This window comes from Amphiprion ocellaris, chromosome 7 (genome assembly GCF_022539595.1).
Source record: "Amphiprion ocellaris isolate individual 3 ecotype Okinawa chromosome 7, ASM2253959v1, whole genome shotgun sequence".
NCBI classification, from domain to species: Eukaryota; Metazoa; Chordata; class Actinopteri; family Pomacentridae; genus Amphiprion; species Amphiprion ocellaris.
Genome location: NC_072772.1, coordinates 9,833,169 through 9,857,163, shown reverse-complemented (window position 1 = coordinate 9,857,163; position 23,995 = coordinate 9,833,169). Strand labels below are relative to the sequence as shown.

At 37.8% G+C, this 23,995-nt stretch overlaps 1 protein-coding gene across 5 annotated transcripts in view; it reads left to right on the top strand.

Annotated features, from left to right (window-relative positions):
- The window catches only part of LOC111572654 (cytoplasmic dynein 2 heavy chain 1), a 146,128-nt gene that overhangs the window by 89,409 nt on the left and 32,724 nt on the right, over positions 1 to 23,995 (top strand). For all 5 annotated transcript variants that reach the window (XR_008602311.1, XM_055012354.1, XM_055012355.1 and 2 more), the window contains 9 exons: positions 1,797 to 1,866; positions 2,316 to 2,401; positions 7,207 to 7,282; positions 7,527 to 7,753; positions 8,751 to 8,855; positions 15,714 to 15,830; positions 17,719 to 17,826; positions 18,462 to 18,563; positions 22,256 to 22,345. Coding sequence is in view for 4 of the 5 variants with exons in the window: in XM_055012354.1 (XP_054868329.1) it covers positions 1,797 to 1,866; positions 2,316 to 2,401; positions 7,207 to 7,282; positions 7,527 to 7,753; positions 8,751 to 8,855; positions 15,714 to 15,830; positions 17,719 to 17,826; positions 18,462 to 18,563; positions 22,256 to 22,345 (981 nt within the window). In the remaining variant the exon portion in view is untranslated. The remainder of the gene's footprint in view (positions 1 to 1,796; positions 1,867 to 2,315; positions 2,402 to 7,206; positions 7,283 to 7,526; positions 7,754 to 8,750; positions 8,856 to 15,713; positions 15,831 to 17,718; positions 17,827 to 18,461; positions 18,564 to 22,255; positions 22,346 to 23,995) is intronic.

Below are 23,995 nucleotides of genomic sequence, written 5' to 3'. Positions count from 1 at the left end.
GAGAGTGTGATGACCTGAGACTGCATGAGTGCAAAAGATACTGTGGAGACGGCATTTGTAGATGACATCATGAATGCCTGTGGATATACCAAAATACTGTCATTGAAGATCCACTCTTTTGGTAGAAGAAGAAAATTCTAGCGTGATAATGGTCAAAGCACAGTACCAAAATCATACGGGAATGTCCAAAGATAAAAACTGTGGAACCTAGGACCTGGCCAAGTGTGGTGCCTGACTTGAATTGCACTCAGGGGCTTGTAATTTTGATATAGTGAATCTAAACTGTCAGTTTTTATTTTACATAAGTGGAAAAACTGTTCAACTTTGTGAAGCCACACATTTAAGTGTTATTGCGCAGGGTTGCCTCACTTCTGGTGTATACTGTACATCTCTACTTTCTTTATATTCAGTATTTCAAATTATCCTTGTCTCCCTCCCTAACTGTGGGTATCTGTGAGCAGGATTTATCCATGTGTGTCTTTTCTGCTCTGTATAATCTGTAAGGCAATGCGCTTTGTGTGTTAGTGATGTATGCTTTAGTGTTCAGTGTGTTTCTGATGGGAGTCATGCTCATGGGGTTAACTGCTTCAGCAGCCAAGCACAACCGACACCTTCTGTCTGTCTGTTTTTTCATAGGCAAGCTTACATACACACTTTACATGAACATACACACACCTTAAACACAGTCCAGTGACAACCAAGTTACAGTAATACGCTATTTCTCACCTACAGGACAGCTGTCGATGCTAATTTCTGAAATCTAAAATTATTAATATACATGCAAACTAATATGCGCAAATAGTTTTGTTTTTACCACTATTATTGTGCTAGGATTGTACAGACATGATTTGCAAGATTGGTGCAGGGTCTGATCAAATGCATTTAATCTGCTAAGCTGGTATCATATGTGGTGAGTTGGCCAATTTTAACAAATTTAGTGTACACACTACTGTCTGTGTGTATTATCAAAACGTCCAGATGGGGGTACCAAATGTTTAGCAAAGCCGATAATGTGTGAACAAATGTTAATGTATACTCATTGTTTTATCATAAATGGAGCATATTGTTGGCGGAGGAATCTAATTTACAGAGATACAATATATGTTGATTCAAGTGGCAGTTGTACCAGCTGAAGTACAGGATAGCAATTAAATGCAGCATTTTTATGATTATAGAGGATGTATACAGTCTGATGACTGTTTGTATAAAGCACTCGAGACCGTAGTCTGTGATAAGTGCTATTAGACATCCAACCCTGACCACTCTAAACGTTTTTTTTTTTGTTGTTGTTTGTTTATTTATAGCTTCTTGCTGCAATTCCCAGACACTGGCAGAGTCTCTAAACCTTCAGCCCTCTTGATATAATCTTGCTCTTTTATTTTTTTTTTGTCAGGCTTATTTAATGTCTCCATATTGTCAGCTCTGTCCAGTTTTTTTAATGCAAACATATGCAATTTTTTGAACAAGGGAACATTTTTACCTGTGGTAAAATGTTTGTTGGTCCTGCATATTTTACAGGTTCAAAGCATAAAATATTACTGAATAGACAAACATTCTATTGCATCTTTGTGATTGCTTAACAAACGCACATTAATTCTCTCCCTATTCTTTGTCATGTTTCCTTCCTTGTATGACATTAAAACGTTTGAACCCTGCAATTTGAACTTGCAGTTACATTTGAATATTTGGGACAACTACATAGTAAAACATGTTTTTCTTTCCCTCTGACTTCACATTCTTCTTTCTTTTGTCCCTTGCCTTTCCATCTGCCCCCCTCTTTTGTTTGCTATCTCCAGGCTCCTCCAGGGTTGAAGAAGAATCTGCTGAGAACATATGAGTCCTGGACTCCAGAACAGATCAGTAAAGGTTGTATCTTCTTTTCTTTTTGTTTGAGGACTCAATATCTTACGGTAAATCCTACTGTAAGTTATTGAATTCATCATCTATTTCAGCCTTTTGGGACAGCTGACAACCAGACCTATTGTTACAGAGCTAAGCTAAAGAGCTGGCCCAAAGCTTAAGGAATCTATATTATATTTCACGTAAAGTAATAGGACACTTCATTTGATTTGATAGAAATGTTGTGTGCTACTATAATAACACACAGCATTAGTAATAACAGTTTTGAGGTTACAATACAGCATTAAAAAAGCCAAAACTGTCCTTAGGCAAATACACAGTAGCATGCTCTAGTCCACAATTGTATATTGTTTGCTGAAAAATTGTAAAAAGGAATCTTCCCTTCAGTCTTATCAAACTTCGATGAATGAATATTGTACTTGTTTTGGTTGTGCTGCCTTGTTGATTGTATGTAGGAGGCGTCCTGTCCAGATCCCAGTCCCTGTTTTGTCTGGCTTGGTTCCATGCTGTCTGTCAAGAGAGACGAAATTACATACCACAGGTAAAGCACACAAACCTACTAATAATACCCTGAATGGTCATAGTTCTACAGTAGTATTTCAGGACTAAAAACCCAAACTGCTTCAGTATTTAAAAGAGATAAAATGCAACACTTGTTAAAATGTTGTAACAATCCAGGACCATGATAGACACAACAGAGATATATGTAAAGATAAATGCAAAAACACTGACCAACACTTTTTCTGAATTTTTTCTGCAGCTGGATTAAATCTTTTATATGAAAGCTAGTAGCATGAGCTGCTATTGAACAGAAATACTTAACTTTGATACTTGCAACACAACAATGTGCTACAATGTCCTTTGAAATCACAAGCTTTTGTACTTACACACATCGTAACATACGGGATATGACCTTGTTTTTCTTTTGGTCACTGAAAGTACAGAAGAAGAATTGCATATATGTATGCATGTGCAGCTACACATGCTCATTACTAGCTAGAAAATCTATTTAAAGTCCACCTATTAGAGACTCATAGAAAGGGTAACAAAAAATACCCCAGAGATCAGTTTTCTTTGCCCTTTCTGACCAGCACAGCAAACATGTTTGCTCTTTGTGCTGTGCCTCCAGCAGTCTTTGTGTGTGCTTGCGAGTGTGTCTGTATGTGTGGCTATGTATGTGTAAGTAGCACGTATGAATATAAGCTTTTGTTGTAAACCTGTGTGCTGTCCAACACACACTAAACACAATCTGGAAAACAGCCCCCATTTCACGCATAATGCTTGTAGACCAATTGGTTACATCTTACATATGCATTACCTTTATTCATTGACTTTTCTGACATACATTTCGGAAAGTACGTGGAAAGAAGTGCTGCCATGTCATACACTGTCAAGGGATTTTAAGTAGGATGCTTGATTATATAAGTGTCAACTGAACATAGAACTATGAATCTGTTGACATAGTATGCGATGGTATTAATAGTACTTGAAACTTTGCTACACAATATGCCACAAAATTATTATTTTTTTATTTACTAGTGCCAGGGTCAGCCTCTAATATTTAGTGACTGAACACAATATTTTATCACTTAAACTACATTTCTAATAATAAATCATTTCTACAAAAAAAGAAAGATGGCATTAATAATTACATAATGTCAATTCATGTAGAGAAAACCAGGCTATTTATTTCTTCAGTTTAAACTCCAGGCAGTGATGAATCAGCATACACTTAGATACCTTGTCAAAGTCTTTGCGAGAAATGATGCTGAACATTAATCTGAGTCATTAGGCTACTGGGATCCTTATGTTCAAAAGACTGCTGGTTTTGTATTTACTCTTACCAGTTTTATAAAATAAATTGTATAATCATTGCTATCCAAATCTCAAAACAGTTTAGTTCCTGCTGTAAGTTAAAGCTGAAGTAGGCAGAAATGTGGAAAAGGCAAGAAACAAAGATACCCAAATTTGAAGAAAGACAGCTTTCCTTCTGCAGCTGTTAAGTCCCTCCCACTAGAAGAGAACAGGTATATGCATTCACTTCCAATACGTGGTCATAGTCAAGCTAAAAGTCAAAATTCGTTTGTGGCTTTACTCAGGATTTGAACGCTGCTCTCTCCAGTAAAAGACCTCTATCCCATTGCACTACTACATTCTACTGTCACTGTGGACTGTGGTCTTCGTCATACTCTCTCACCTACTCTGAATGAACAGACCTGTAATTGCCTTAAGTCTCCCATCATAGACTACATTTTCTAAAAGCTGGAGGACAAATCTAATTTCATCTCAGACCACTTGCATTAGAATGTGCTTAAAAGCTAGTCTGGATTTTTTTTTTTTTTTTTTGTCTAATGATGCCAAAAATGTTGCCTACTCCAGCTTTAATAGGAAACTGATCGTAACTGAAGATTGTGAATGCCTTTCAGTAAAGACTGTGCACTGTTATCTGTACATTTAAGCAATTATCATGACCCATCCATCTCGATGACGGCAAGATTTTTAGTCTGATTTCAGCTGTGGCTGCTCTGAACAGCTATACACACAAAGGGTTACAACTTCATCAGATAACTGGTTAAATGAATTAGTCTGTTTTGAGCATACGATTGCAGTCGCTATGCATCTTCCTATCTAACCAAGATATCTAAAGATAATATACTAATAAACATTGATGTTGTGCAGTGAATAATAAAGGCATGCATTTGTTTATTTAAGTGTCTTTAATCCAAGTGGGTCACTACATAATTGTGTCAGTTTCTGATCTTCAGTGTTCATTTTATAGTTAGGCTGCACTCAAATCTAACTTAGATATTTACTTATATATTCAAGTCGGTTCTGTCAAACACTCAAACATTTTCCTCAGGCAAACATTGACATGTGATAGCCATTACTTGCATTTTAAAGTCCCAGCATAACAAGATTCAGTGAAAGCTAGTTTTAACTGATAATTACATTTTGCAGTTTACTCAAGCGTTCTTACATGATATCCATTGGGAAGAAGGGCAATTAAGTTTTAAGTCCACTTTAAAAAGCTTCTTCGGTTTGTATCTTTTGGAATTAGTGCAGTGTGAGTTCAGTCTAATAAAATTATATCGAGACACTTCAACAAAATTAAGAGGAGGTCGTATCTGTGATTTCTTAGTACTTGTTGCAGTTTGCCGTGTCCTGTTTCCAACTTAAACAGTTGCCTCAGACTGTTCTGTCTACAAGATGTGACCACAGTTACAGCAGGAAACGTTTCCCTTTTTGTCTACTAACTAACAATCAACTCGCTGTACCCAAACATGAAGGAGAACTGTGACAAATAAGAGGTTTTTGTAATTAAATTGTCACAGCTTTTGCACACTTATTTATTTATTTCTTCTCTCCTATTGCCTCAGATTTGGTCACAGTACTCTCCCCTAAATCATTCCCCTTACAGTGCATTTGTTTTGAAAAAAATATTGATTGCACCATAAAAAGATGTAAACCTACATAACTAGCACACAGAATAGTGTGTATTTAATGTCTTTTCATTCTTTAAATTCCCTCACTTTACTAGGCTTATTTCTCCCCTGATTTTCTTATTACCCTCCCTGGCTACTGTCGTCTGGTGTTTCTTTTGTTGTTTTTCTTTCTGTCTCTCTCTTTCAATCACTGCATCTCTAGTGTTTTCATTTGGGATGGTAATGTTTCTCATACAAGAACATGACCTGCTAATTACTGCAGCAGTCACAGCTCCTTTCGTCCACTCCGCCATCACTTACTCTCTTGTCACTTTATCTACTGTCCTCGCCCCCTTTCTCATTTAGTCTCTCATTGTTTTCATCCTCTTTACATGCCTGTGCAGACATGTCATTTTAAAATACAAATGCATAGAAACTGAGATAGAAAATGGAAGACGGTGCAAATAAGGAAAAGCGGAGAGATGAAATTAGAGGCAGACAGTTTTCCTCCTGCAAAATAGTGTCTGGCCTTACTAAAAGTGAATGTATAAGGGTATGTTTGTGTGCATATGTATTTAAACGATTACCATTTATGTTTGATGAATTGCTTACAATCGGTACACGACTGCCTTTATAAAATCCATACATTGAATTTTTCACTGAATAAGCAGCCACTGCTATGTACTTAAAACAAATTTATGCATGCATAGGCACAATCTGCAGTTTCACGCTTACACATCTAAGCAAATCTATCAAATGCAGCAGAAACATGCCTCAGCACAGTCTGGGAATACACACTCAGGCACACAATTATTGAACAAACAACATACATTTAATCATTCAAAGAATTGCGGAAAATGCCTATACCGTTTTCCTCCACCCCTCACTTCATCTGCCTACGGCGTCAGTGGGCAGATTACAACTGCTGATTGAATAGTGAAGTGCAACAAACACGTAGTCACAAACTGAGACAGCCCTCACACTCAATTATGTTTTAACACCTCTGTGATTTTTCTGAGATGGCCAATGTTTTGATACTGCTTACGCACTCTGAAATACGTGCTCTTTTATGCGTGTGTGTGCATATGTGTTGTCTGATTACAGCAGATTTGTTTCTATTCTTTTAAAGCTCCCACCCTGTTGACTTAACTCTGTGCTCCAGGGCAGAGTGTTGCATGTGCATAGGCTTGTCTTTGTGCAAAAATTGTGCTTAGCTTGCAAAGGAGCTTTGCTTGTGACCTGGTGGTTGCATAATATAGGAAATGAACAGTAGAATACAAATTATGGCATGTGTGCTCGTAGGCTTTACTCAACAACCTACTGGATATTTCCCCTTCAGCAAGTTATTAAGGCATTATGTTGGAAAAGTATTACAAAACATTGGCTTCGGAAAGGTATCAATAAGAGTAACTGTTAAATTTGGCTGGTCTTTCTACCGTAGAAACAAGTAAATTTACGAGTTGTCTGAACTACTACTGCTAATAGATATTCACCCTGAAAATAAGAGCCATATGAGAAATTTCGTCAGCCTGGAAGATATATCGACTTACAACACACTCTTCATTGATTAGCATCCAGCTGTCTTTATGCTTTCAGATTTATTTATTCCATCTTTTGGATAGAAAAATGCGGCAGTCATGCAGTTGGTGCTACGCTCACACTTAAAAGATTAAGAGGATAAGGGAATGTGTGTGAGAGACGGTACCTGAATCGTCAAACACTTTGTGATCCGCCCATTAGCTACACCTGCTTTAACCTGTTGGGGGTCGTGGGGTGCTGGAGTCTGTCCCAGATGACATTTGGCAAGAGAGATTTTGAATTTCACCTCTTACTGTTTGGATCTGAAAAGAAACCCGTAGTGCTTGATTATGTGACTCTTGTAATATCATTTTTGTGCTTTGCCCTCTCATCTCTGCTTTTCCAGGGTTGGACTAAGTTCTATGAGTTTTCTTTGTCGGACCTGCGTGCTGGCTTTGAGATCATCGACAGGCTTTTTGAAGGTACAAGGGATGATATTGTTCACCTCTGCACCTCACATAATGAGAACTGGAATCTGTGCAGTCTTTGATCAATTACCTCTTTCATTTACACCACTTCACAAAGAGCATAACCTGAACAACTCGGAATTGGCATTTCAATTGAGTGTGTGATAGTTTGCCATCTGCAGCATTAGTGTTTTTCGCCTACTGTGCGAAGCCATTACACCTGTTTGTTGCTTTCTTTGTGCATTTATCTGTCTCCAAGGTGGTAAAGTTTTCCAGTGGGAGTTTGTCCATGGCCTGTTGGAAAGTGCTATCTACGGTGGACGCATTGACAACCCGTCTGACCTCCGCATTTTACGCTCCTACCTTGAGCAGTTCTTCTCTGCACGCCTCCTCTCATCCTCCCTCTCAGCTGGACAGAGAAAGAGCAGAGGAGGAACACAAATCTTTCCGCCTCAGATCAGCCTCCCAAACTCTTGCTCCATAATGGTAGGTTGTCAATACGGCACAGTCATGTAACGCATAAACTTAGACAGCTGGCACGCACAAAATTAGAGTTGCTCGTATTGATGTCGTATGAAACCCTGCAGCCTTAGTATCTCATATACTAGATGTTCAAGAAATGTATTCTTTTCTGCAGATAATTGTGAAAAGAAGCACTTCTGTCTTTCTTTCTGTATCTTGAAAGCTGAAGCTGAAATGTTTTGTGGTTTGTTTACATCTTAATGAACCAAGGTACACTTGCAAAGAAGCAAAAGAAAATTCAAACAGAGTACCAAATTAATGCTGCTAATAAATTTCCCATTTGAGGTTTGGCCTGTATTGAAGTTTCAGTAGTTTGTGTTGTGTTAGCCTCATTTTAGGTTGGTGTATAAAATAGCCACTACGAATAAGACCCATTAGCCACTCTCAAATCTACCCAATTGGTTTTGTTTTTCTATTACTCTATATTCTGTTTATGTTCTGTGTGTGCTATTCACAGAAAACAAATTAACATATGTGCCCAAAACTGTTTATTAGGTGTCTGTTTATTTCTAGTCCAATTAGAAGAAGTTAGGATACCACAGAACCGATGAGAGACCATTTGGTTTAAAAGTCAATATGGAAATCTCTACTTTGAATTGGCAGTCATTTTGCACAATTTAGCAGTCAGTGGTAAGTGTCAGTTTTAGTAATTTAAGCCTTTAAAGTCCTATTTGAGCCAACTTGATATTGCGAGAAAAGCTGCATCAACCCTTATAAACAACACACCTAATTAAGCTCAGTATAGCCTTATTTGTCCTATGTTCCCACACAGCTAACTAACAGGGATGCTTGAAGATTTTACTATTAAATTTTGTGGCAAACGTTGCTTAGAAATGCAAAAATGGAGTGCGTCATCGAGCCATGATAAAAACAGGGAACATGAATTCATTCTGTCTTTCGTTATATGTGCATGTGGGTGCTCTTCTGTGTTTGACCTGTATGTGTCTGTGTGTCTTCCCAGGACTACCGCAGTTTAATAGAAAATCTCCCAGAGGATGACAGGCCTGCATTCTTTGGTCTGCCTGCCAACATAGAGAGATCCTCCCAGAGAATCATCAGCTCCCAGGTGCACCCACACACACACTGTCGAGCACACACAGCCACCTGCTTTTTCAAGCAAACACACATACACGAGACACAAACACAGAGGCACACACATACATAAGCTTTCCTTCACAAACACAAGACCTCATATATACACACTTCTATACTCACACAAAGTGGCCTCCAAAGGTCCTCTAGTGAAGATACTTCTCTTTCGCCAATGTTTCTCATCAATATAACATTTTTTATTACAAATTATATTATTAGCATAACAGTTGGAGTGGAAAGTTGAATCTCTGAACATAAAAAGTCATCTTCTTCTTTTGTTCTGGTCTGCCTTCTGTTGCAATGACTGCAGCACTCAAGCTGCATGTGCTACAGAAGTTCTGTGTAAAACCTCATAGTCCTTATTATCCCAGAATGGTTTGACAATGTTCCACAGAGCTTCTTGCGATGTCTCAGCAAATGATATCATCAAATCTTTAGACGGTTAACAACACTGCACAGCTCTTGCGTTTGACTCTATAGATCACAAACTGCTATTACAGCGACTTAGATCTTAAAATGTATCGAGCAAAGTTACAAACTGTATGCACACTAATGACATAATCATTTATGTGTTGACACTGCTTTTAAAGCAAGCCATAAAGATGTTGTCTTTTACAGTTTTTCTTGTTAAAATTTAAAATGATGCTAAATTCAAGACTATATATATATATGACCTTCTGTTGTTCTCACTCGACAGCTGATTCCACTTTATTATAATTAGAGGCCACATGCAAGAGTTACTTCTTAAACATTTACCCACTCATTTGGCTTGATTACTTTAATATGCATATTGATAATCTATAAAAATGTTTTGATCAAAAACTGTTCCATTTTTTCTGTTGAATAACATGCTTTCCATTTGAGGCCAGAGAAATGATAGAATACTCATTTCTCTCTGTATTAGACTATAGTGATGTGATTTGCATGGATGCAGCTTCATCCCTGCTTCGAAAACTGGATCTGCATTCCATGCTGCACATCCTTTGCAACAAGTGCAGGCTCTCACACACCATTGTATTTTTCATTGTAGCAGTTGTGAGGATGGCCCTCTCTATCTAATAGGATGAAGTATACATGTTGCTATTCTTGCCAAGACATTTTATACCTTACGTCTTATATCTCCTACCTATTATTCTATCGCACCAGCAAATATAACACTGTCAGCTTTTTGAATTATTCTTAAGGTACCTAAGATGTACCCAAAGCTTGGTAAAATTGTTTGCTCTTTTTATGCACTCTGGGCATTGAATGAGCTGCACAATACTGTTACCTTAGAAACACTTGTTATTTGATTAACTTTAAATGTCCATTACAAACAGCCCTGAAGTAAACAGAATCATTCACTTGATGTGGAATGTGTTGTAGATATTGTTGGTATGACCTGTGTCCCTTTCTGTGTTTACTGTTTCCCTCGTGTGGCATTTATGTATTGAATGTGTTCACCTGAAATAGTTCTCTGTTTGAAACTGCTTGTGCTGCTGACTTGACCAAGACTCCCCAGAAGACGAGATCTGGTATCTCAATGGGATCTCTTGGAAGGATAAATAGAATGAAAACGAAATAAATTGTCCCCAAAAATGTTTAAATGGGCTGAGGTCAGGTGGCTGTAGAGGAATGTCCATGACAGTCAGCACTGCTTGGTCTTCTTTGATCTTGAAGTAGTTCTTTGAGGTGTATTTGGGCTCATTATGCAGCTGCAGTACGAGTCCTTTTCCACAAAGATGCAAACCAGAAGGTGTAGCATGTTCCTGAAGAGGAGAGTGCTACTTCTTTTTGGTCACGGGGCAGTCAATTTGGTCCAGAGTAGCAAACACCCCAAGACCTGAATATTTCTACCACCATGTTTCACTCAGTTTAACACACTGCAGTATCATTCTCTCTCCTGCTCGTCTCCTTACATGCACCCTTCTCAAACTTGGATTCATCAGTAAATAAAACTTTATTCCAGCCACCCACTATGAAATGCTGGTATGTCTGAGCACATCCCATCTGTTTGGCCTTGTTTCCCCTCCTGAGAAGTGGTTTAGAGACTTATAGACTAACTCATCCTCTGAGAGCATTAGTAAACAGCATTCTTTTGATGGTACAAGTTGCTTTTCTATCTCTCAATAAACAAAGCTTCATGCATTGATCTTCCAGTTCCATGGTCACTTTTGGTCAGATATAACTGATCCAGTTTCAACCAAGTGCCATTCATTGCCATTTTTTGGAACTTTCAGCTTAGCTATGATTTGATTTTTAGATAGCCCCTGTTTGCTGAGAATAATAAGTAGACTAATACAATCATACTTAGTTGTGATGCCATGTTTCCCACTCAGTGCTACTTACTAAGCAATATTCTGTTTTAAACTTGAGGCACAACCATGTTTATAACAGGTGAACATTTCCTCCAAGTGGACTTATTTAACCAAGCCTCTGATAAGTCAATCGAATTTCATCATGATGCTGCTTCAGCAAGAGGGGTAAAACACAAGAAAATATGACCTTTTGTACAAAAGAAAGTTAACCTTGTCAGTGCCACAAATTTGTAATGAATCCTAAATATTTCTTCTTCATATTACATGCCTTGACTCCCTGAAGCTTTCTTATTATTTCCAAGTTTACATGAAAATGTGACAGATTTTTGTTGTGGTCCCTCAGACACACGCACACACACTCTCTCTCTCTCACACACACACACACACAAACACACTCACTCACACACACACACTCACCTTTTCCTCTGGAGCTTTGGACAGGATATAATTTGGTGACAATTTGGTGATTTGTCTGGACGACAAAAAAAATGTTAATTTTGTATTGTTTTAGAAGTTTACCTTTCAGTTCTAAGCACTAAACTAAACAGCCATCTGTTTTCATGTAGTTTACAACAAAATTAAATTCATCTTGCAGAGACATGGAACAAGGTTTAGAGATATAAAATCAACCATGGTAAATATTATGTCAGCTTTTTCAGTGTATAGATCATGATGTCTTTGAATGATGTTGCATTTATAGGTATAACGTTGCATAAACTACAGCCATAATGCAACATTACCAAATAGTGCAATGTTCAACAATCTGCAAAAAAGGAAAAGATAATTTAGTTTAAAATAATATATACAGCAGTATAAAGTTCACGCAAGAGTTTCTCAATTTTCGATTCACTTGACTAAATATTTGATGTGTTTTATACAGAAATACATAAAATCTGTCTCAGACTGCCAATTCAAAACAAATACAGAGAACTGCAGTGATGCTCAAGATATTTGACAGACAGTGAATTAAAGACGAGGAAAGAGTAAAAAGGAATTGAGTATCACCACATGATTACTGCGACAAATGAATGTGAGTGGATGTGGTTGAGGTTATTTTTTGCTGTTCTGTTTGTTTGTATTATGTGTTAGCAACTGAAGTTGCAGATGGTCTGCAATATATACTTAAGCAGATTTTGTCATAAATTATCACAGTTTTGCGCTTGTGTGTTAACATCACCTATACTGTGTAAGTCTGCGCCAGTGTGTGTGTACTTGTGTTCACGCGTGGAGTGGTTGATGGTCACTGCAGATTCTGATGTAACTCACTGCAACACAATCACACACATACACTTGATATGTTCTTTGACTGTAATGGTTGTGTGTATGCTTGAGAGCGGAAGACAGCAATAATAAGTGATAGAAACAGGAAGTGAAGTGATTGTTGCAACTGGTCACTTGTGGAAACTAGAATCTTGCATGATTCAAATCTAATTGAGATTGAAATGCCTTTATTATCAATGTACATGAAAATACAATGAAATTCTGTTGGCAGTCCTTACAGTAGCAGCATGAGTCGCAGTGAGCACTGAAAATCACAGTCACATTAATATCTAATGACATAAACATGTATTAGTGTGTAACACATTTACTCTTGTGTGGTGTTTGGGTGGGACCTGTTTCTAGGGTCCAGTAAAAGGAAAAAATTGTCTGTTTTTTTTTTGTTTTTCTTTTGTTTTTTCAACCTGAGACTGACATCCTTTGGTATGATTTGGCCACTAGATATTCTATAACATCTTGGACATCTCACTGTACAATGTGTTGGTTGCCTGTAAGGCAGTGAATTAGATTGGGTCAGAAGAAAGTTGCAAGAGAGATGGCTTTTTTTTGAGGAACCAGGCAAGATCTCAAATTCAGAGCAGAAAAACATATTCCAAGGACCCTCTGCTGCAGTTGTGAAGAGGATGATAGTGCTCCTTCTGCCCCATTTCACAGAATCATCAGTTCCAGTGCCTGAAGTAAGTGTGTGCGATGTTGCATGTGTGTTTTTCTCCAACTTTGTCTTGCTGTAACTGTGTCTGCAAGTCCGTTTTTATTAAAATTCCTGAACTGTTTCCTTTATTCTAGGTTGCAGACAGCGGCAACCAAAGGAAGGGCTGTAAGCTGTGTGAAACCAAGATGGACAGATGTGTCAAGTCCAACAAATATGTTTGCAGCAAATACACCTTGTTGCTCATGTGGGGTGTGGAGCAATGTATTTTCTGTGTTAAAGAAAGCTGGTATTCAGTGTTGTCAAGAAAAAAAAAGGCATGTATAAGTCACTATATCTTCATTTTTTTCCCTTCAAGGCAATACACTTGAATGACAGCCTTGTTTGATGATGTCTCTGAAGACAAGGATGCTATATTGCACATTATCTTGATTAGAATGTTTACAAATGTTACACTGAACACAAAGAACTGGTGTTTTCTGGTGATCCAGCAGAGGAAAATTGCAAATGTTCACTGCAAATGCTGTCTGTGGTGTTTCTAATATAAACAAAGTCAAAGTCTGTTCTGTGTTTTATATAAATACTTTTTGTTGTATTGTTTTCAAAGCCCAGTACCGCTGTGTGGCCCCACCAGGTCCACAAACACTGAGTGAGGAACCAAAACATGACACCACACATGGGTTTAAGTGAGCAAAACCACTGCTTTAATAACAAAAACTTAATAAAGCTGTTCCTGGAAAGAGAGAAAATTTTGAATTAAAGGAGTGACAGGACAGACAGAATGAGATGTGTTTTGTGTTTATGTGCATCATTCTGCATGTAATTATCTTCAGCAAACACACCAAAACCACACAGAGCCATTAGACCTGGGGTGCACGCTCCCCATGTGGGTGTTAATGCAATTAAGTTCATTCATGCTGTCAGTGTGGTCTGCTGATCAGTGGAACCACCAACCTAGTTTAATTCGCACAACTCCCAAAAGGCCACTTTTGTGTGTGTGTGTGTTACTGTCTCTTTCCCCACCTATCTTCCCCATATGTCATTGTCTCCACCTCCTGCTGTCATTTGTCACTGTCACTTTTGTGCTCTCTCTCTCTCTCTCTCTCTCTCTCTCTCTCTCTCTTCATATCTCACTCTCTCTCTCGTCCCTTAATTGATGCTTGCTCTCCTCCCGAAAGGCTACTGTTGCTATCTGTGGTTTGGGAACTTAACCACACATGCTGAAGAGATCCTGGGTGACAATGCGCGGTTTTAATGGATGCCATTTAAAATGAATGCATAAGCTTAGTGTGAATGACCCAGGTCCTAAATGTCTAGTGAGGATTCTCTTGGTTTTAAAGATATATTGTATGATGTACTGTATGCGTGTATATGTTTTATGCAGAGGATGAGTAGTTTGAGAATAACTAGGGATTAGCCAGTGGAATTGTATGACTGAAATGTTCCATTCAAAACAATGCAAAATAATATGTTTTGTTTTGCTTCTGTTATATCTCTGGCAGCTGTGCCTGTTCTGGTACATGTGTTTATTGAACATCATCTTGAATAAGACCATGAGAAATAGTAAACTAATTATAAAACATGAAATGCATTCCTGCATTACACTGAATTAAAGTGAAAGCCTTAACTAAATTTACTGTGCCCAGCGCAATCAAAGTTGAACCTCCTTGCACATTGGCATTGTCTTTTTCTTCCTGTTGCGTTGTGGCAGTAAATATAGTTGCTGCTTGGTCGTCATAGATAATCTTAATGTATTTAAATTCCTATCTATTCAAACCTCAATATATTTAAAATCTCCATCCTCAGCTGCCCTCATTTTCATTGCTTCAGTAAAGTTCTAGATTAGCTATCTGTTTTTTTAAAATATTTTTTTATCCTTCCCTCCTTGTCCTCTGTCTCTCGCTCTTACTCGCTCTCTCTTCCATATTCCCAAACACACATGCTCGCACATACACACATACGCATGCACTCACTTTCCCTCCTGAGCCGAGAAGATAAAGCAGGTGTTAGTAAAGAGTTCTCCTGGACCAAATGAAAGCCATTTATCAGACGCTTTGCCTTTCTCACAACACACACATACAGAAACTCACACAAACACACACTGAGTCTAGATAAAAGCACTATCCAGGACTCTAAGCCTGAAGCTAAGCATGCTTGATTAGGTGTGTAAGGAGCTGTTAGGAGATGTGTTTGGGGTTTGGCCTTTTTTCATTTGCAAAATTCCCAGACCTGGAACAGTGTTGATTGTCACCGGAGAGTAGATGACATTTTGTTAAGAGCTGAAAGTGTGTTTTCAGAGAAATATCATACATTGCTTTCGGGTGAAATTGTGCATATTTACTGTTGTTACATTTTCATGTAAGATAGATGTGGTTTAGTAAATGTCACGTGTTTTTTTGTGAACACTAATCTTTTTTGTCATCAGTCACATGCCTACTTCAAATTCAAAAAGAATAAGTCACATGGGTCACTTACTGTTGAGCAAACATTTAAGTATGCATGCTACACTCAAATATCTAATTCAGTAAAAATATACCTTTGTTCCACTTTATAATCACCTTTGCTTAGTTCTTTAATTTATTTGTGTTTACAACTGATTCATTCACAGGTAATTTCCCAACTGCGCATCGTCAGTCGTTCAGTGGCAACAGGTTCAAAGTTTGACAGGGAGCTTTGGTCGAATGGACTTTCCCCTATCCTCAACTTATGGAAGATGCTCAACCAGGTTGGTTTTTTTCCCAATTCATCATTTCCACTCTTCTCATTTTTTTCACCAAACTGAAAATTCACGGTATTAACGCTTAAGTTGCTATCTGATGTATTTTCCTTTTCCTGTCCTTTTTGCGTTCCAAATCAAACTACAAAGCTAACGCTGTAAATGTAATTTTGATTCCGTCTCAACTTTCATTTTAACTTGGTTACTCTAACCAGCCTGAACACAGACCAACGGAAAATTCGGTTATTGTATATATATTGTATGTACGTATATTGTATATATGTATTTTGAATTTCATCAGGCTGTATTTTACTTCTTTTGAAATCACACAGCATCTGGATTAAAATGGTGCAAACCATTTTCAGATGCTAGAGCATTTTTACAATACCCATGCAGCAGCACCTAGTCTAAATTAAAAGCTGCGAGAGATAATTGGAAATTAGTGGAGTCAGTGGTTATCGCACATAACGCTGGATGTGGTTGCTTGGAGACCAGCACCTTTCAAATCAAAAGCATATCTACCTCCACATTAAATAATTTAGCCACCATATTCCTGCCCTATTGCTCTGCCTCTCCTTTATCCTCTCTCATGCTGTAAATCAAACATGCTTGCTGTCTCCTTTTCTCTAATTTGTGTCTATGGCTGCCTCTCTGTGCCTCTCTTTCCTGCTTTCTCAGTCCCTTGCAGGCAGGGGTTGTTTTCTACATACCAAAAGGAGAATGACTAACTGTGTTAATTGTTGCTGCTGTATCACCAGCTAGCTTTTCATAGATCACAATCTACCACTGACTGCTTTCAATTAACTGGCCCTTTGTCATCAGCTAACCCTTGGTGTTTGACCATCAGTTGACGTGTGCTTCCCAGTGTGTAACTTCATCGTGTTCATTATTTGTGTTCCTCTGTGTCTGTGTTTAAAAGTTGTTTTTGGTCTGTAGAAGTGTGTGTGTGTAGCCTTTTATCCGAGTATATATGGCAATGTGCAGTTCTGTGTGTGCACTTGCTTTGCTGGCAGGGGCTTTGTGTTTGCAGATATGTATATATTTATTATGACAAATCTTTATGTAGTCTGGAGAGAAGTGGGAGAAGCACAACACAGCTGAGAATGCTTATTTGGCTCTTTAGTCACATTTATGAAAAGAGACAATAGCAGAGCTGTAGTCAAGCAAAATCCCATCCTACCAGCTCTTTTCTCCATTGTCCCATTTATCTCTCACTCTCCATTGTCTACATTCCTCCACCTCACAGTCCTACTATACTTCCCTCCCTTTTTACCTTCTCTGTCACTTATTGAGTAGATGCAAGGAAAGCACAATAAGGTGCAGGTACCGAGAGTAATATCCGCTGCAGAATACAATTAGATATCAGTGTTTGTAAATGTTTGGGTTTGGTGCTAACACTCGACATACTTAGTGTTATAGAATGCAAACAAATTGTTCCCCTGATTTGCACTGCAGAGAGAGAGAGAGAAGCGGTTTCATATTTAGTTACATCTTGTTACTGCAGAAGAACCAAGAGTAAAATAATTTAGTATATGCAGGTTAAACAAAGGGAACCCTAAGGGAACACTGACCAGGTATACTGCAGTAAGTGGAAAAAAATATTCAGAACAAAGAACAATAATATGCTGATGCACAGTAGAGATTACAAAACACATTATGCATCTTCATCTAAATAATACTTTGTGTACTGTGGAGCGGCCACTTTGAGAAGACTGATCAGTTAGTGTAGCGCTAAAAGGGTTGTTTGAAAGACAAAAGGCACCGTGAGGCTGATTGTACAATATTATACAGTAGGTCTTGAAGCAGTAGAGCCTATAGGATTTGTTTTATTACATATATCTAGTGCTATTCTGTCTCACCCATCAATTTGCTAATATGTTTGTCTGTGCACTCTCAGGGCTCCACTCTGATTCACCAGAAGGTGGATCCACCTACAGAAGGTCAGAGGTCACCAGTGCTGTCATTCATTGTGTTGGAGCAGTTCAATGCCATCCGCTTGGTCCAGGTGTGTCAAATAACTAATGTTCATTAATTTAGAAATGATAGCTACCCTGAATTACATTATCAATAAGAAAATTATTCTTCAAGGGTGGTGTTTACAGATTATTTGTGTTTACACACAAGGCTATCAAATAGCATGGGGGATCGCAAATTGAAATGTGAATGAGATAGGCATGTTAACATGTTAAGAACTGTAGAAAGTGAGCTTTGCTTCATGAAGATGCATAATAAGAGTCTGAGTCATAAGCTGTTCAGTTATGTAATTAATCTCATGCAGTGGGTGTGTAACCTTTATTCTGGGAACAGGGTGAAACCACAAGCAACGCTGAATCATGCATTCTCATATTAAGAAATATTTCAACAGTACAACATTATGTATTATGATTTTCATTTGCTGGCTCGTGTAGTAGCGAATGTGACGTGTGTTTTTCTCAAGTGCAGGACTGTTGCGTTTAAAGCAAAGCTATGAAATGAATGTAAGAAAGATCACTATCTCTGTCCCGTGTTCACAGAGCCTGTCAGTTGTTAAAAAATAGATTATTGCAGTGAAATGGTAAGATTTCAAATGACTTTCCAGCTACACAGATGCAAACTTTTGTATAGTGTGTACAGTATGTAAACTGTAAGTGTTGCCTACAGAGTATCCACCAATCCCTGGCTGCACTGAGCAAAGTCATCAGAGGAACCCAACTGTTAAGTCCAGAAGTCCAGAAACTGGCCACTGCCCTGCTAAATCAAGAGGTAAGACAGGAGAGGGAAAGAGAAAGAAAGACATTAATAGAGTAAAGGGGGAAATGAATTGAGATACATAAAGTTTGTACTAATAAATAAAAACATCAAGTTAACACAGTCTAGATGCTAGCTTGTGTTGGCCAGGCATATATCTGTTATTTTGTGTGTGTGCACAAGATGAATTTTAACAATACAATCAAAAGATAGATATGAATGAAAATTGAACAATGCTGAATAATAATATGGTCTTATATTGTTATATTGTACTTTTTACAGTTGTTTTAAATTGTGCAGTAAAACCTTTCTGCTAGATAGAGCATGTGAAGCAGCTTGTAAGTCGTTTAGCTTCAATATCTTCTAAAATGACAGCTTTGTACACTGTTGTTGGATCTTTAATGCCTCTATATGCCATCTCATGTGTACCATAACATATATAATTAGGTCTGACTTTTTGAGTCACAGGGTAAAGTAAAGTTTTCCCTTCATTATATTGTTTTTGAAGTGAAGTGTTTCTGTGGTGAAGTTGAGGCCACAGGGGCAGACACACTTGTAGACATCTAGCAAACACAATATGTATCCTCGTATGTCTCCAGGCTGCGATGAGGACAAAGGGGATATGATGAGGTAGAGAAGAAGAGACACACAGTCAACCTTTCACTCCTGTGTTTGTAATATTCTGGGAGAAGCCTTGGGCACAATTCCTTCTTCACTGCTTTCCTCCTCTTTCTTTTCTGTATTAATAAGCAGGTCTTAAGTGTGATTCCCATCACTCCCCCAACCAACTTTCTCCCGCTCTCATCTTTCATGTTTTCCTTACTCTCTAATTATCTTCCTTTTCCCCTATTTTACCCCCCTAATGTATTCTTTCTCTAAAGTCAATCCTAATAACTGTGCTATCAAATGTGTTAGCCGCCAGGATGCAACTGAAATCAGTACCACAATGCTGACAACAATATTTGTCCAATAGCATAATATGAAATGAAAAATATATACAAGTATGATCAAAGTGCATATATGACCAAAGTATGAGTTAATGCATTCAGATGTGTTTTATTCTCAAGCTTTATGTAAAAACAAAATGATTGAGGTGTAAAGCCAAACATAGATGTCCATTAGAATTCTATATCATAGCAAACCAATTATACATTAATTCCTTAATCTTCTGTTAACTCATGCTATTAAATCAGTACTCATGGTCACAGTAAAGAGAAGAAATGTAATTAGCCAACACATTTAAAAAATCTGCTTGATCCACTTTTCTTTCAAGTGTTCATCTGGTAAGACTTTCTTAATAAAAAATGAAATGTCCTGATGTAATACTTTTTACCTCCACCTTTGGCATTATTTTCCTAAATGAAGACATCTTGTAGTGCATTAAGAGTGGCCAGTGTAACTGCTCAGTATCTGAAACAGATGTCATTACTGTATTACAAAGGATTTTTTTCTGCTTTTTAATTGAACTTTTAAACCGCTCCCAAGGCCCAATGTTCTGAGCATTGCTTTTTCCCCTTGATGATTATTTCAAGGTCCCATTTTCAGATGTCCTGCTTGTGTTGTATTTGAAGATGAAGATGCAGTGTTTTAATGAGTTGCTTGATATTTGTCATAGTTTTGTAGGGCAGTACAATTCATAAAGTTTTCCATTAGCCTGTTTTTTATTTAGTTTTTTAAACTCATATAATTAATTGACCCAATACACTGGTTTAAGGTTTTTGATAGTAAAGGTTTTCCCATGGAGGAAGTGTTTCGACAGACTTAAATCACACTATATCGAACAAATATTGCCTAAGCGTAAAAAGGTTATTGAGCCTTGGAAAAAGCAGCAGCAGCTGTCATATTTGATGATGCTGTTGTACATTTCCCAGCCACAAAACTCCCAACCCACACCAGATTTTCTCCCAGCTGAATTTTTATCAAACACCTCAGGACATCTGTGACCCTAGTTGGCAGTGTTTTACATCACTGCCGACAGCCCTCTGCTCGGCTGTTAGACCATATAAGATGAAATAAGTGAATTGAGTGACCCAAAGGAGAGTGTTTTTATTACTGTATTAGCTTAAGCCCCTTATTTTATTGACATTGCTACATGTTTGTGGCTCAGTGTTCTAATGCTCTAAAACTCTATAGCAAGTAGAGTGGAGATACTTGTTCAGTCTTGCACAATGTAAAGTTATCATTATTCAGTATCTGTTATCACAAATTAGTAAGTCAGTATGTAGCACTTTATAAAACCAGTGTTTGATGGTGTAAATCAAGGCATACAATCAAAAAAGACATAATTCAAACACAATTCATTATAGCAAAAGTAAGTGCAATAATCAAAACAAAAACAAATCATGTAAAGAAACATCAATAAAATGCTTTTTAAAAAATGTGCCTTGAGGTGAGGCTGACTTTTTCGGCACTTGAGGGCATCATGCATTCAGTCTCAACCAATTATACAACAAAAGGCCTAATTACATATAATATTTACACAGTTAAGGGGTGGTTGTTGCTACTGCATCACAAGACAGAAATTCAATGAGATTTTAAGTCTTTGCAGCAAATTGAATAATGTACAACTTGCAGTTCACAGGATTTAGTGCCATTATGTGTTCAGGCTTCAGTTATAACCAGCCATTACTGATTAGCCCAGTTTCAACCAGTGAAGAGGAACAGAATGAGCTGGTGATGTGATTTATATATGTGGAAAATGGACCATTTGGGGTTGTAATATTGTAAAAGTATGGCAGGCACAGCTCTGAAGGGATCAGCTCCACTGCCCCTCTCCTCAGCTGTGCACGAAAAAATAATTAGATACTTGGAAACTACACAAGCTACCGATCAGAAGAGAGGGGTAAGCAGTGCAGCAAAACAGAAATAAATCTAACTACTGCCTTTAGTTGATAGTGAGATCATTAATATCAAGACATGATGACTAATGCAGAGATGGCTTTTTTATTAAAGGTTCACAATCTGTGCTATCAGTGAGTTTTAGTTCCAGTTGCAGTAATTAGTATGTCGATGCTGACAGTTTTTTATTTTTATATCATCACAGCTTTGCTTTCAGGGAAACTAACATAAGCAAAAAGTAGTCAAAGAAATATTCCTGTTAAAAACATTTGCAACTGAAAATGTAATTACTGCAGCCTGCATTGGTGTCCTCAGAGAGCGTCCATTGTTGTAAAGTATTTTCTTTTTTGACAAATGAGGTATTGCAATTTAACACACTGAATTGTGCTTTTACTACAATTTTATTGTCCAACAAAGGCCATGGACAGATGGCTAAACAGACAAATCTGTGTCAAAGAAATTATATCATGTTCTTATACGATGACACGTTACAGACATATTTGTCTGTAATATAGGATTTGTTCCACTAGATATCTGGACGTCTCATAATTTCATGATTTTTTTAGGTTTGGTTTAACATTATCTTAAAATGCCCATACCCAAACTAGCAACTTTTTGGGCAGACGTAAGCTGTTCTAAACAATTTCATATTTGCTTTGTGACTGAGAGAGAAGCAGATTCAGTTCACCACTAAGCAACCTGACTGAAAGACATAGCTTACTGACTGCAGAAGTCCACAGTGATAATAATATGGTTTATTATATTTATTTATATTGTACACTTTCTTGCTTATAGTTGTTTTTAAATGATTTTATTCACTTTTGATTTAAACATTTTCTCCTCACTATGTCTTTTCTCCTCCGTGTCAGTGTCCTTTAACATGGCAGACTAAGTGGGAGGGACCAGAGGAGCCAATGCAGTACCTCAGAGCTGTAGTAACACGGGCTCTGGCCATACAGGTAACACATTGATATGTAAACATAAAATATATACACTGTTTGTTTGTGAACCTGTCTGCCTCTCTTGCTTTTTTTCCCACAGCTACACAAAAATACTTGTATTAAATAGAAAACATATAGAAACAATTATCGAAACAGTGGAATTTGTCATTCTTTAGGTCTAATGAAAGTGGCATTCACAAAGGCCTACTACTATAAGGGGATCTTGTTCTCAACAAAAAAAAGGAATTTGTTGTTGACCACACAGCTCATTACAAAACCCAGATGTCCCTGAGAATCCTTTGTGGTTCAACGCTCATTGGAATGACACTTAAGAAGTTCAAGAATTTTCTAATCTGTATTAGTATAATGATTGAGAGATCCATTTAAATTCATCATGCATTTTTATCCTACTAGAAGCCTTGTCCTTCAGTAGTGATTAATATTACAAAATGTTTTTAGTTCCAGATTATTTTAAAGGACTACCACTTCAAACATCTTAAAACATGAGTTGGAATCATACATTTTTCTCTAGTGTCTCTAAACATGACACGAGTCCTTCAGCTAAGCCTGTAGTACTTCAAAGTTCTTGCTCATGGTGTGATCTAGGCAGTGTGTTGATTAAAACCATGCCAGAAAAATTCTAATGTTGTTTTCAAAAGCGCTTCATAAATAAAACGGGATTATTATATAAAAGCAGGAGGTTTTGGGAAGTGTCAGCCTTTGGCTGGTGCCAGGAAATCGAGGTTCTGGCGGAAACTCCTCTCCATCTCCTCTCAACTGTGTCTGACTGTACGCCTACCTCAATATGCTCTGGCAGACCAGGATGCACACATACACTCACACGTTCAGGAATTATTTATTTCTGTGTGTATTTCTGTGTGGATGCATTTCATTATCTATGTGGGCGAGCCTCACTGCCTCTGTCTGTCTGTCTGCTGGCCTGTGTGCTTACCCATCTGTTTGTGTGTATGTCTGCCTGACACTTCTTGTTTTTTTTCTGTCTGTTAGCCTCCCTCTCTACCTGCGCTCCATCTGTCTTCATATATGCCTATCTAGAAGCTGCACTGTCCTTAACTGTCTGTTTCTGCCCATCATTACTGAGTGATATCTCTGTTAGCAGCGTGTCTGTGTTCTATTAGCTAATCAGTCTAATAAAGGCGGAGTCCGGAGCTGCTGCTGTGTTGAGCAGCTGAAGAAAAAAAGAGCAAACAGCACAGCAGTGCCTCCAGACGCACAAGACGACCTTGAAAACACTCAGATGTTCACATACTTGCACATACACAAGTAGTATGCACTCCATCAGCACACACTGACTCACTTTATTATTAATACGCAAAAGTATTTCCCAGTGCAGCCTCTAATTGTGCCTGCAAGTATGTGTCTGTGTTAATGTACGGACTACCACTTCTGCACATTTTTTCCAAATTATCTCTAAAGCCAGTGCAGACTGCTGCTGTGTTAAAAATGAACTCATGGGTTGGATCAGATTTTGCTCATTCTAGCTTTATTTGTCAGAAATTTTGTTCAGTTGACCTCTGAATTGACTAATTTCTATGGAGATTTAAAGAACTGATTATCTATTAAGAAAAGAAATGCGGAATAAGCACCCAGAATTGATCGAGACATCCATGTTAGGTCACCTTTCAAGGCTTAAATCTTGCTGCTGCA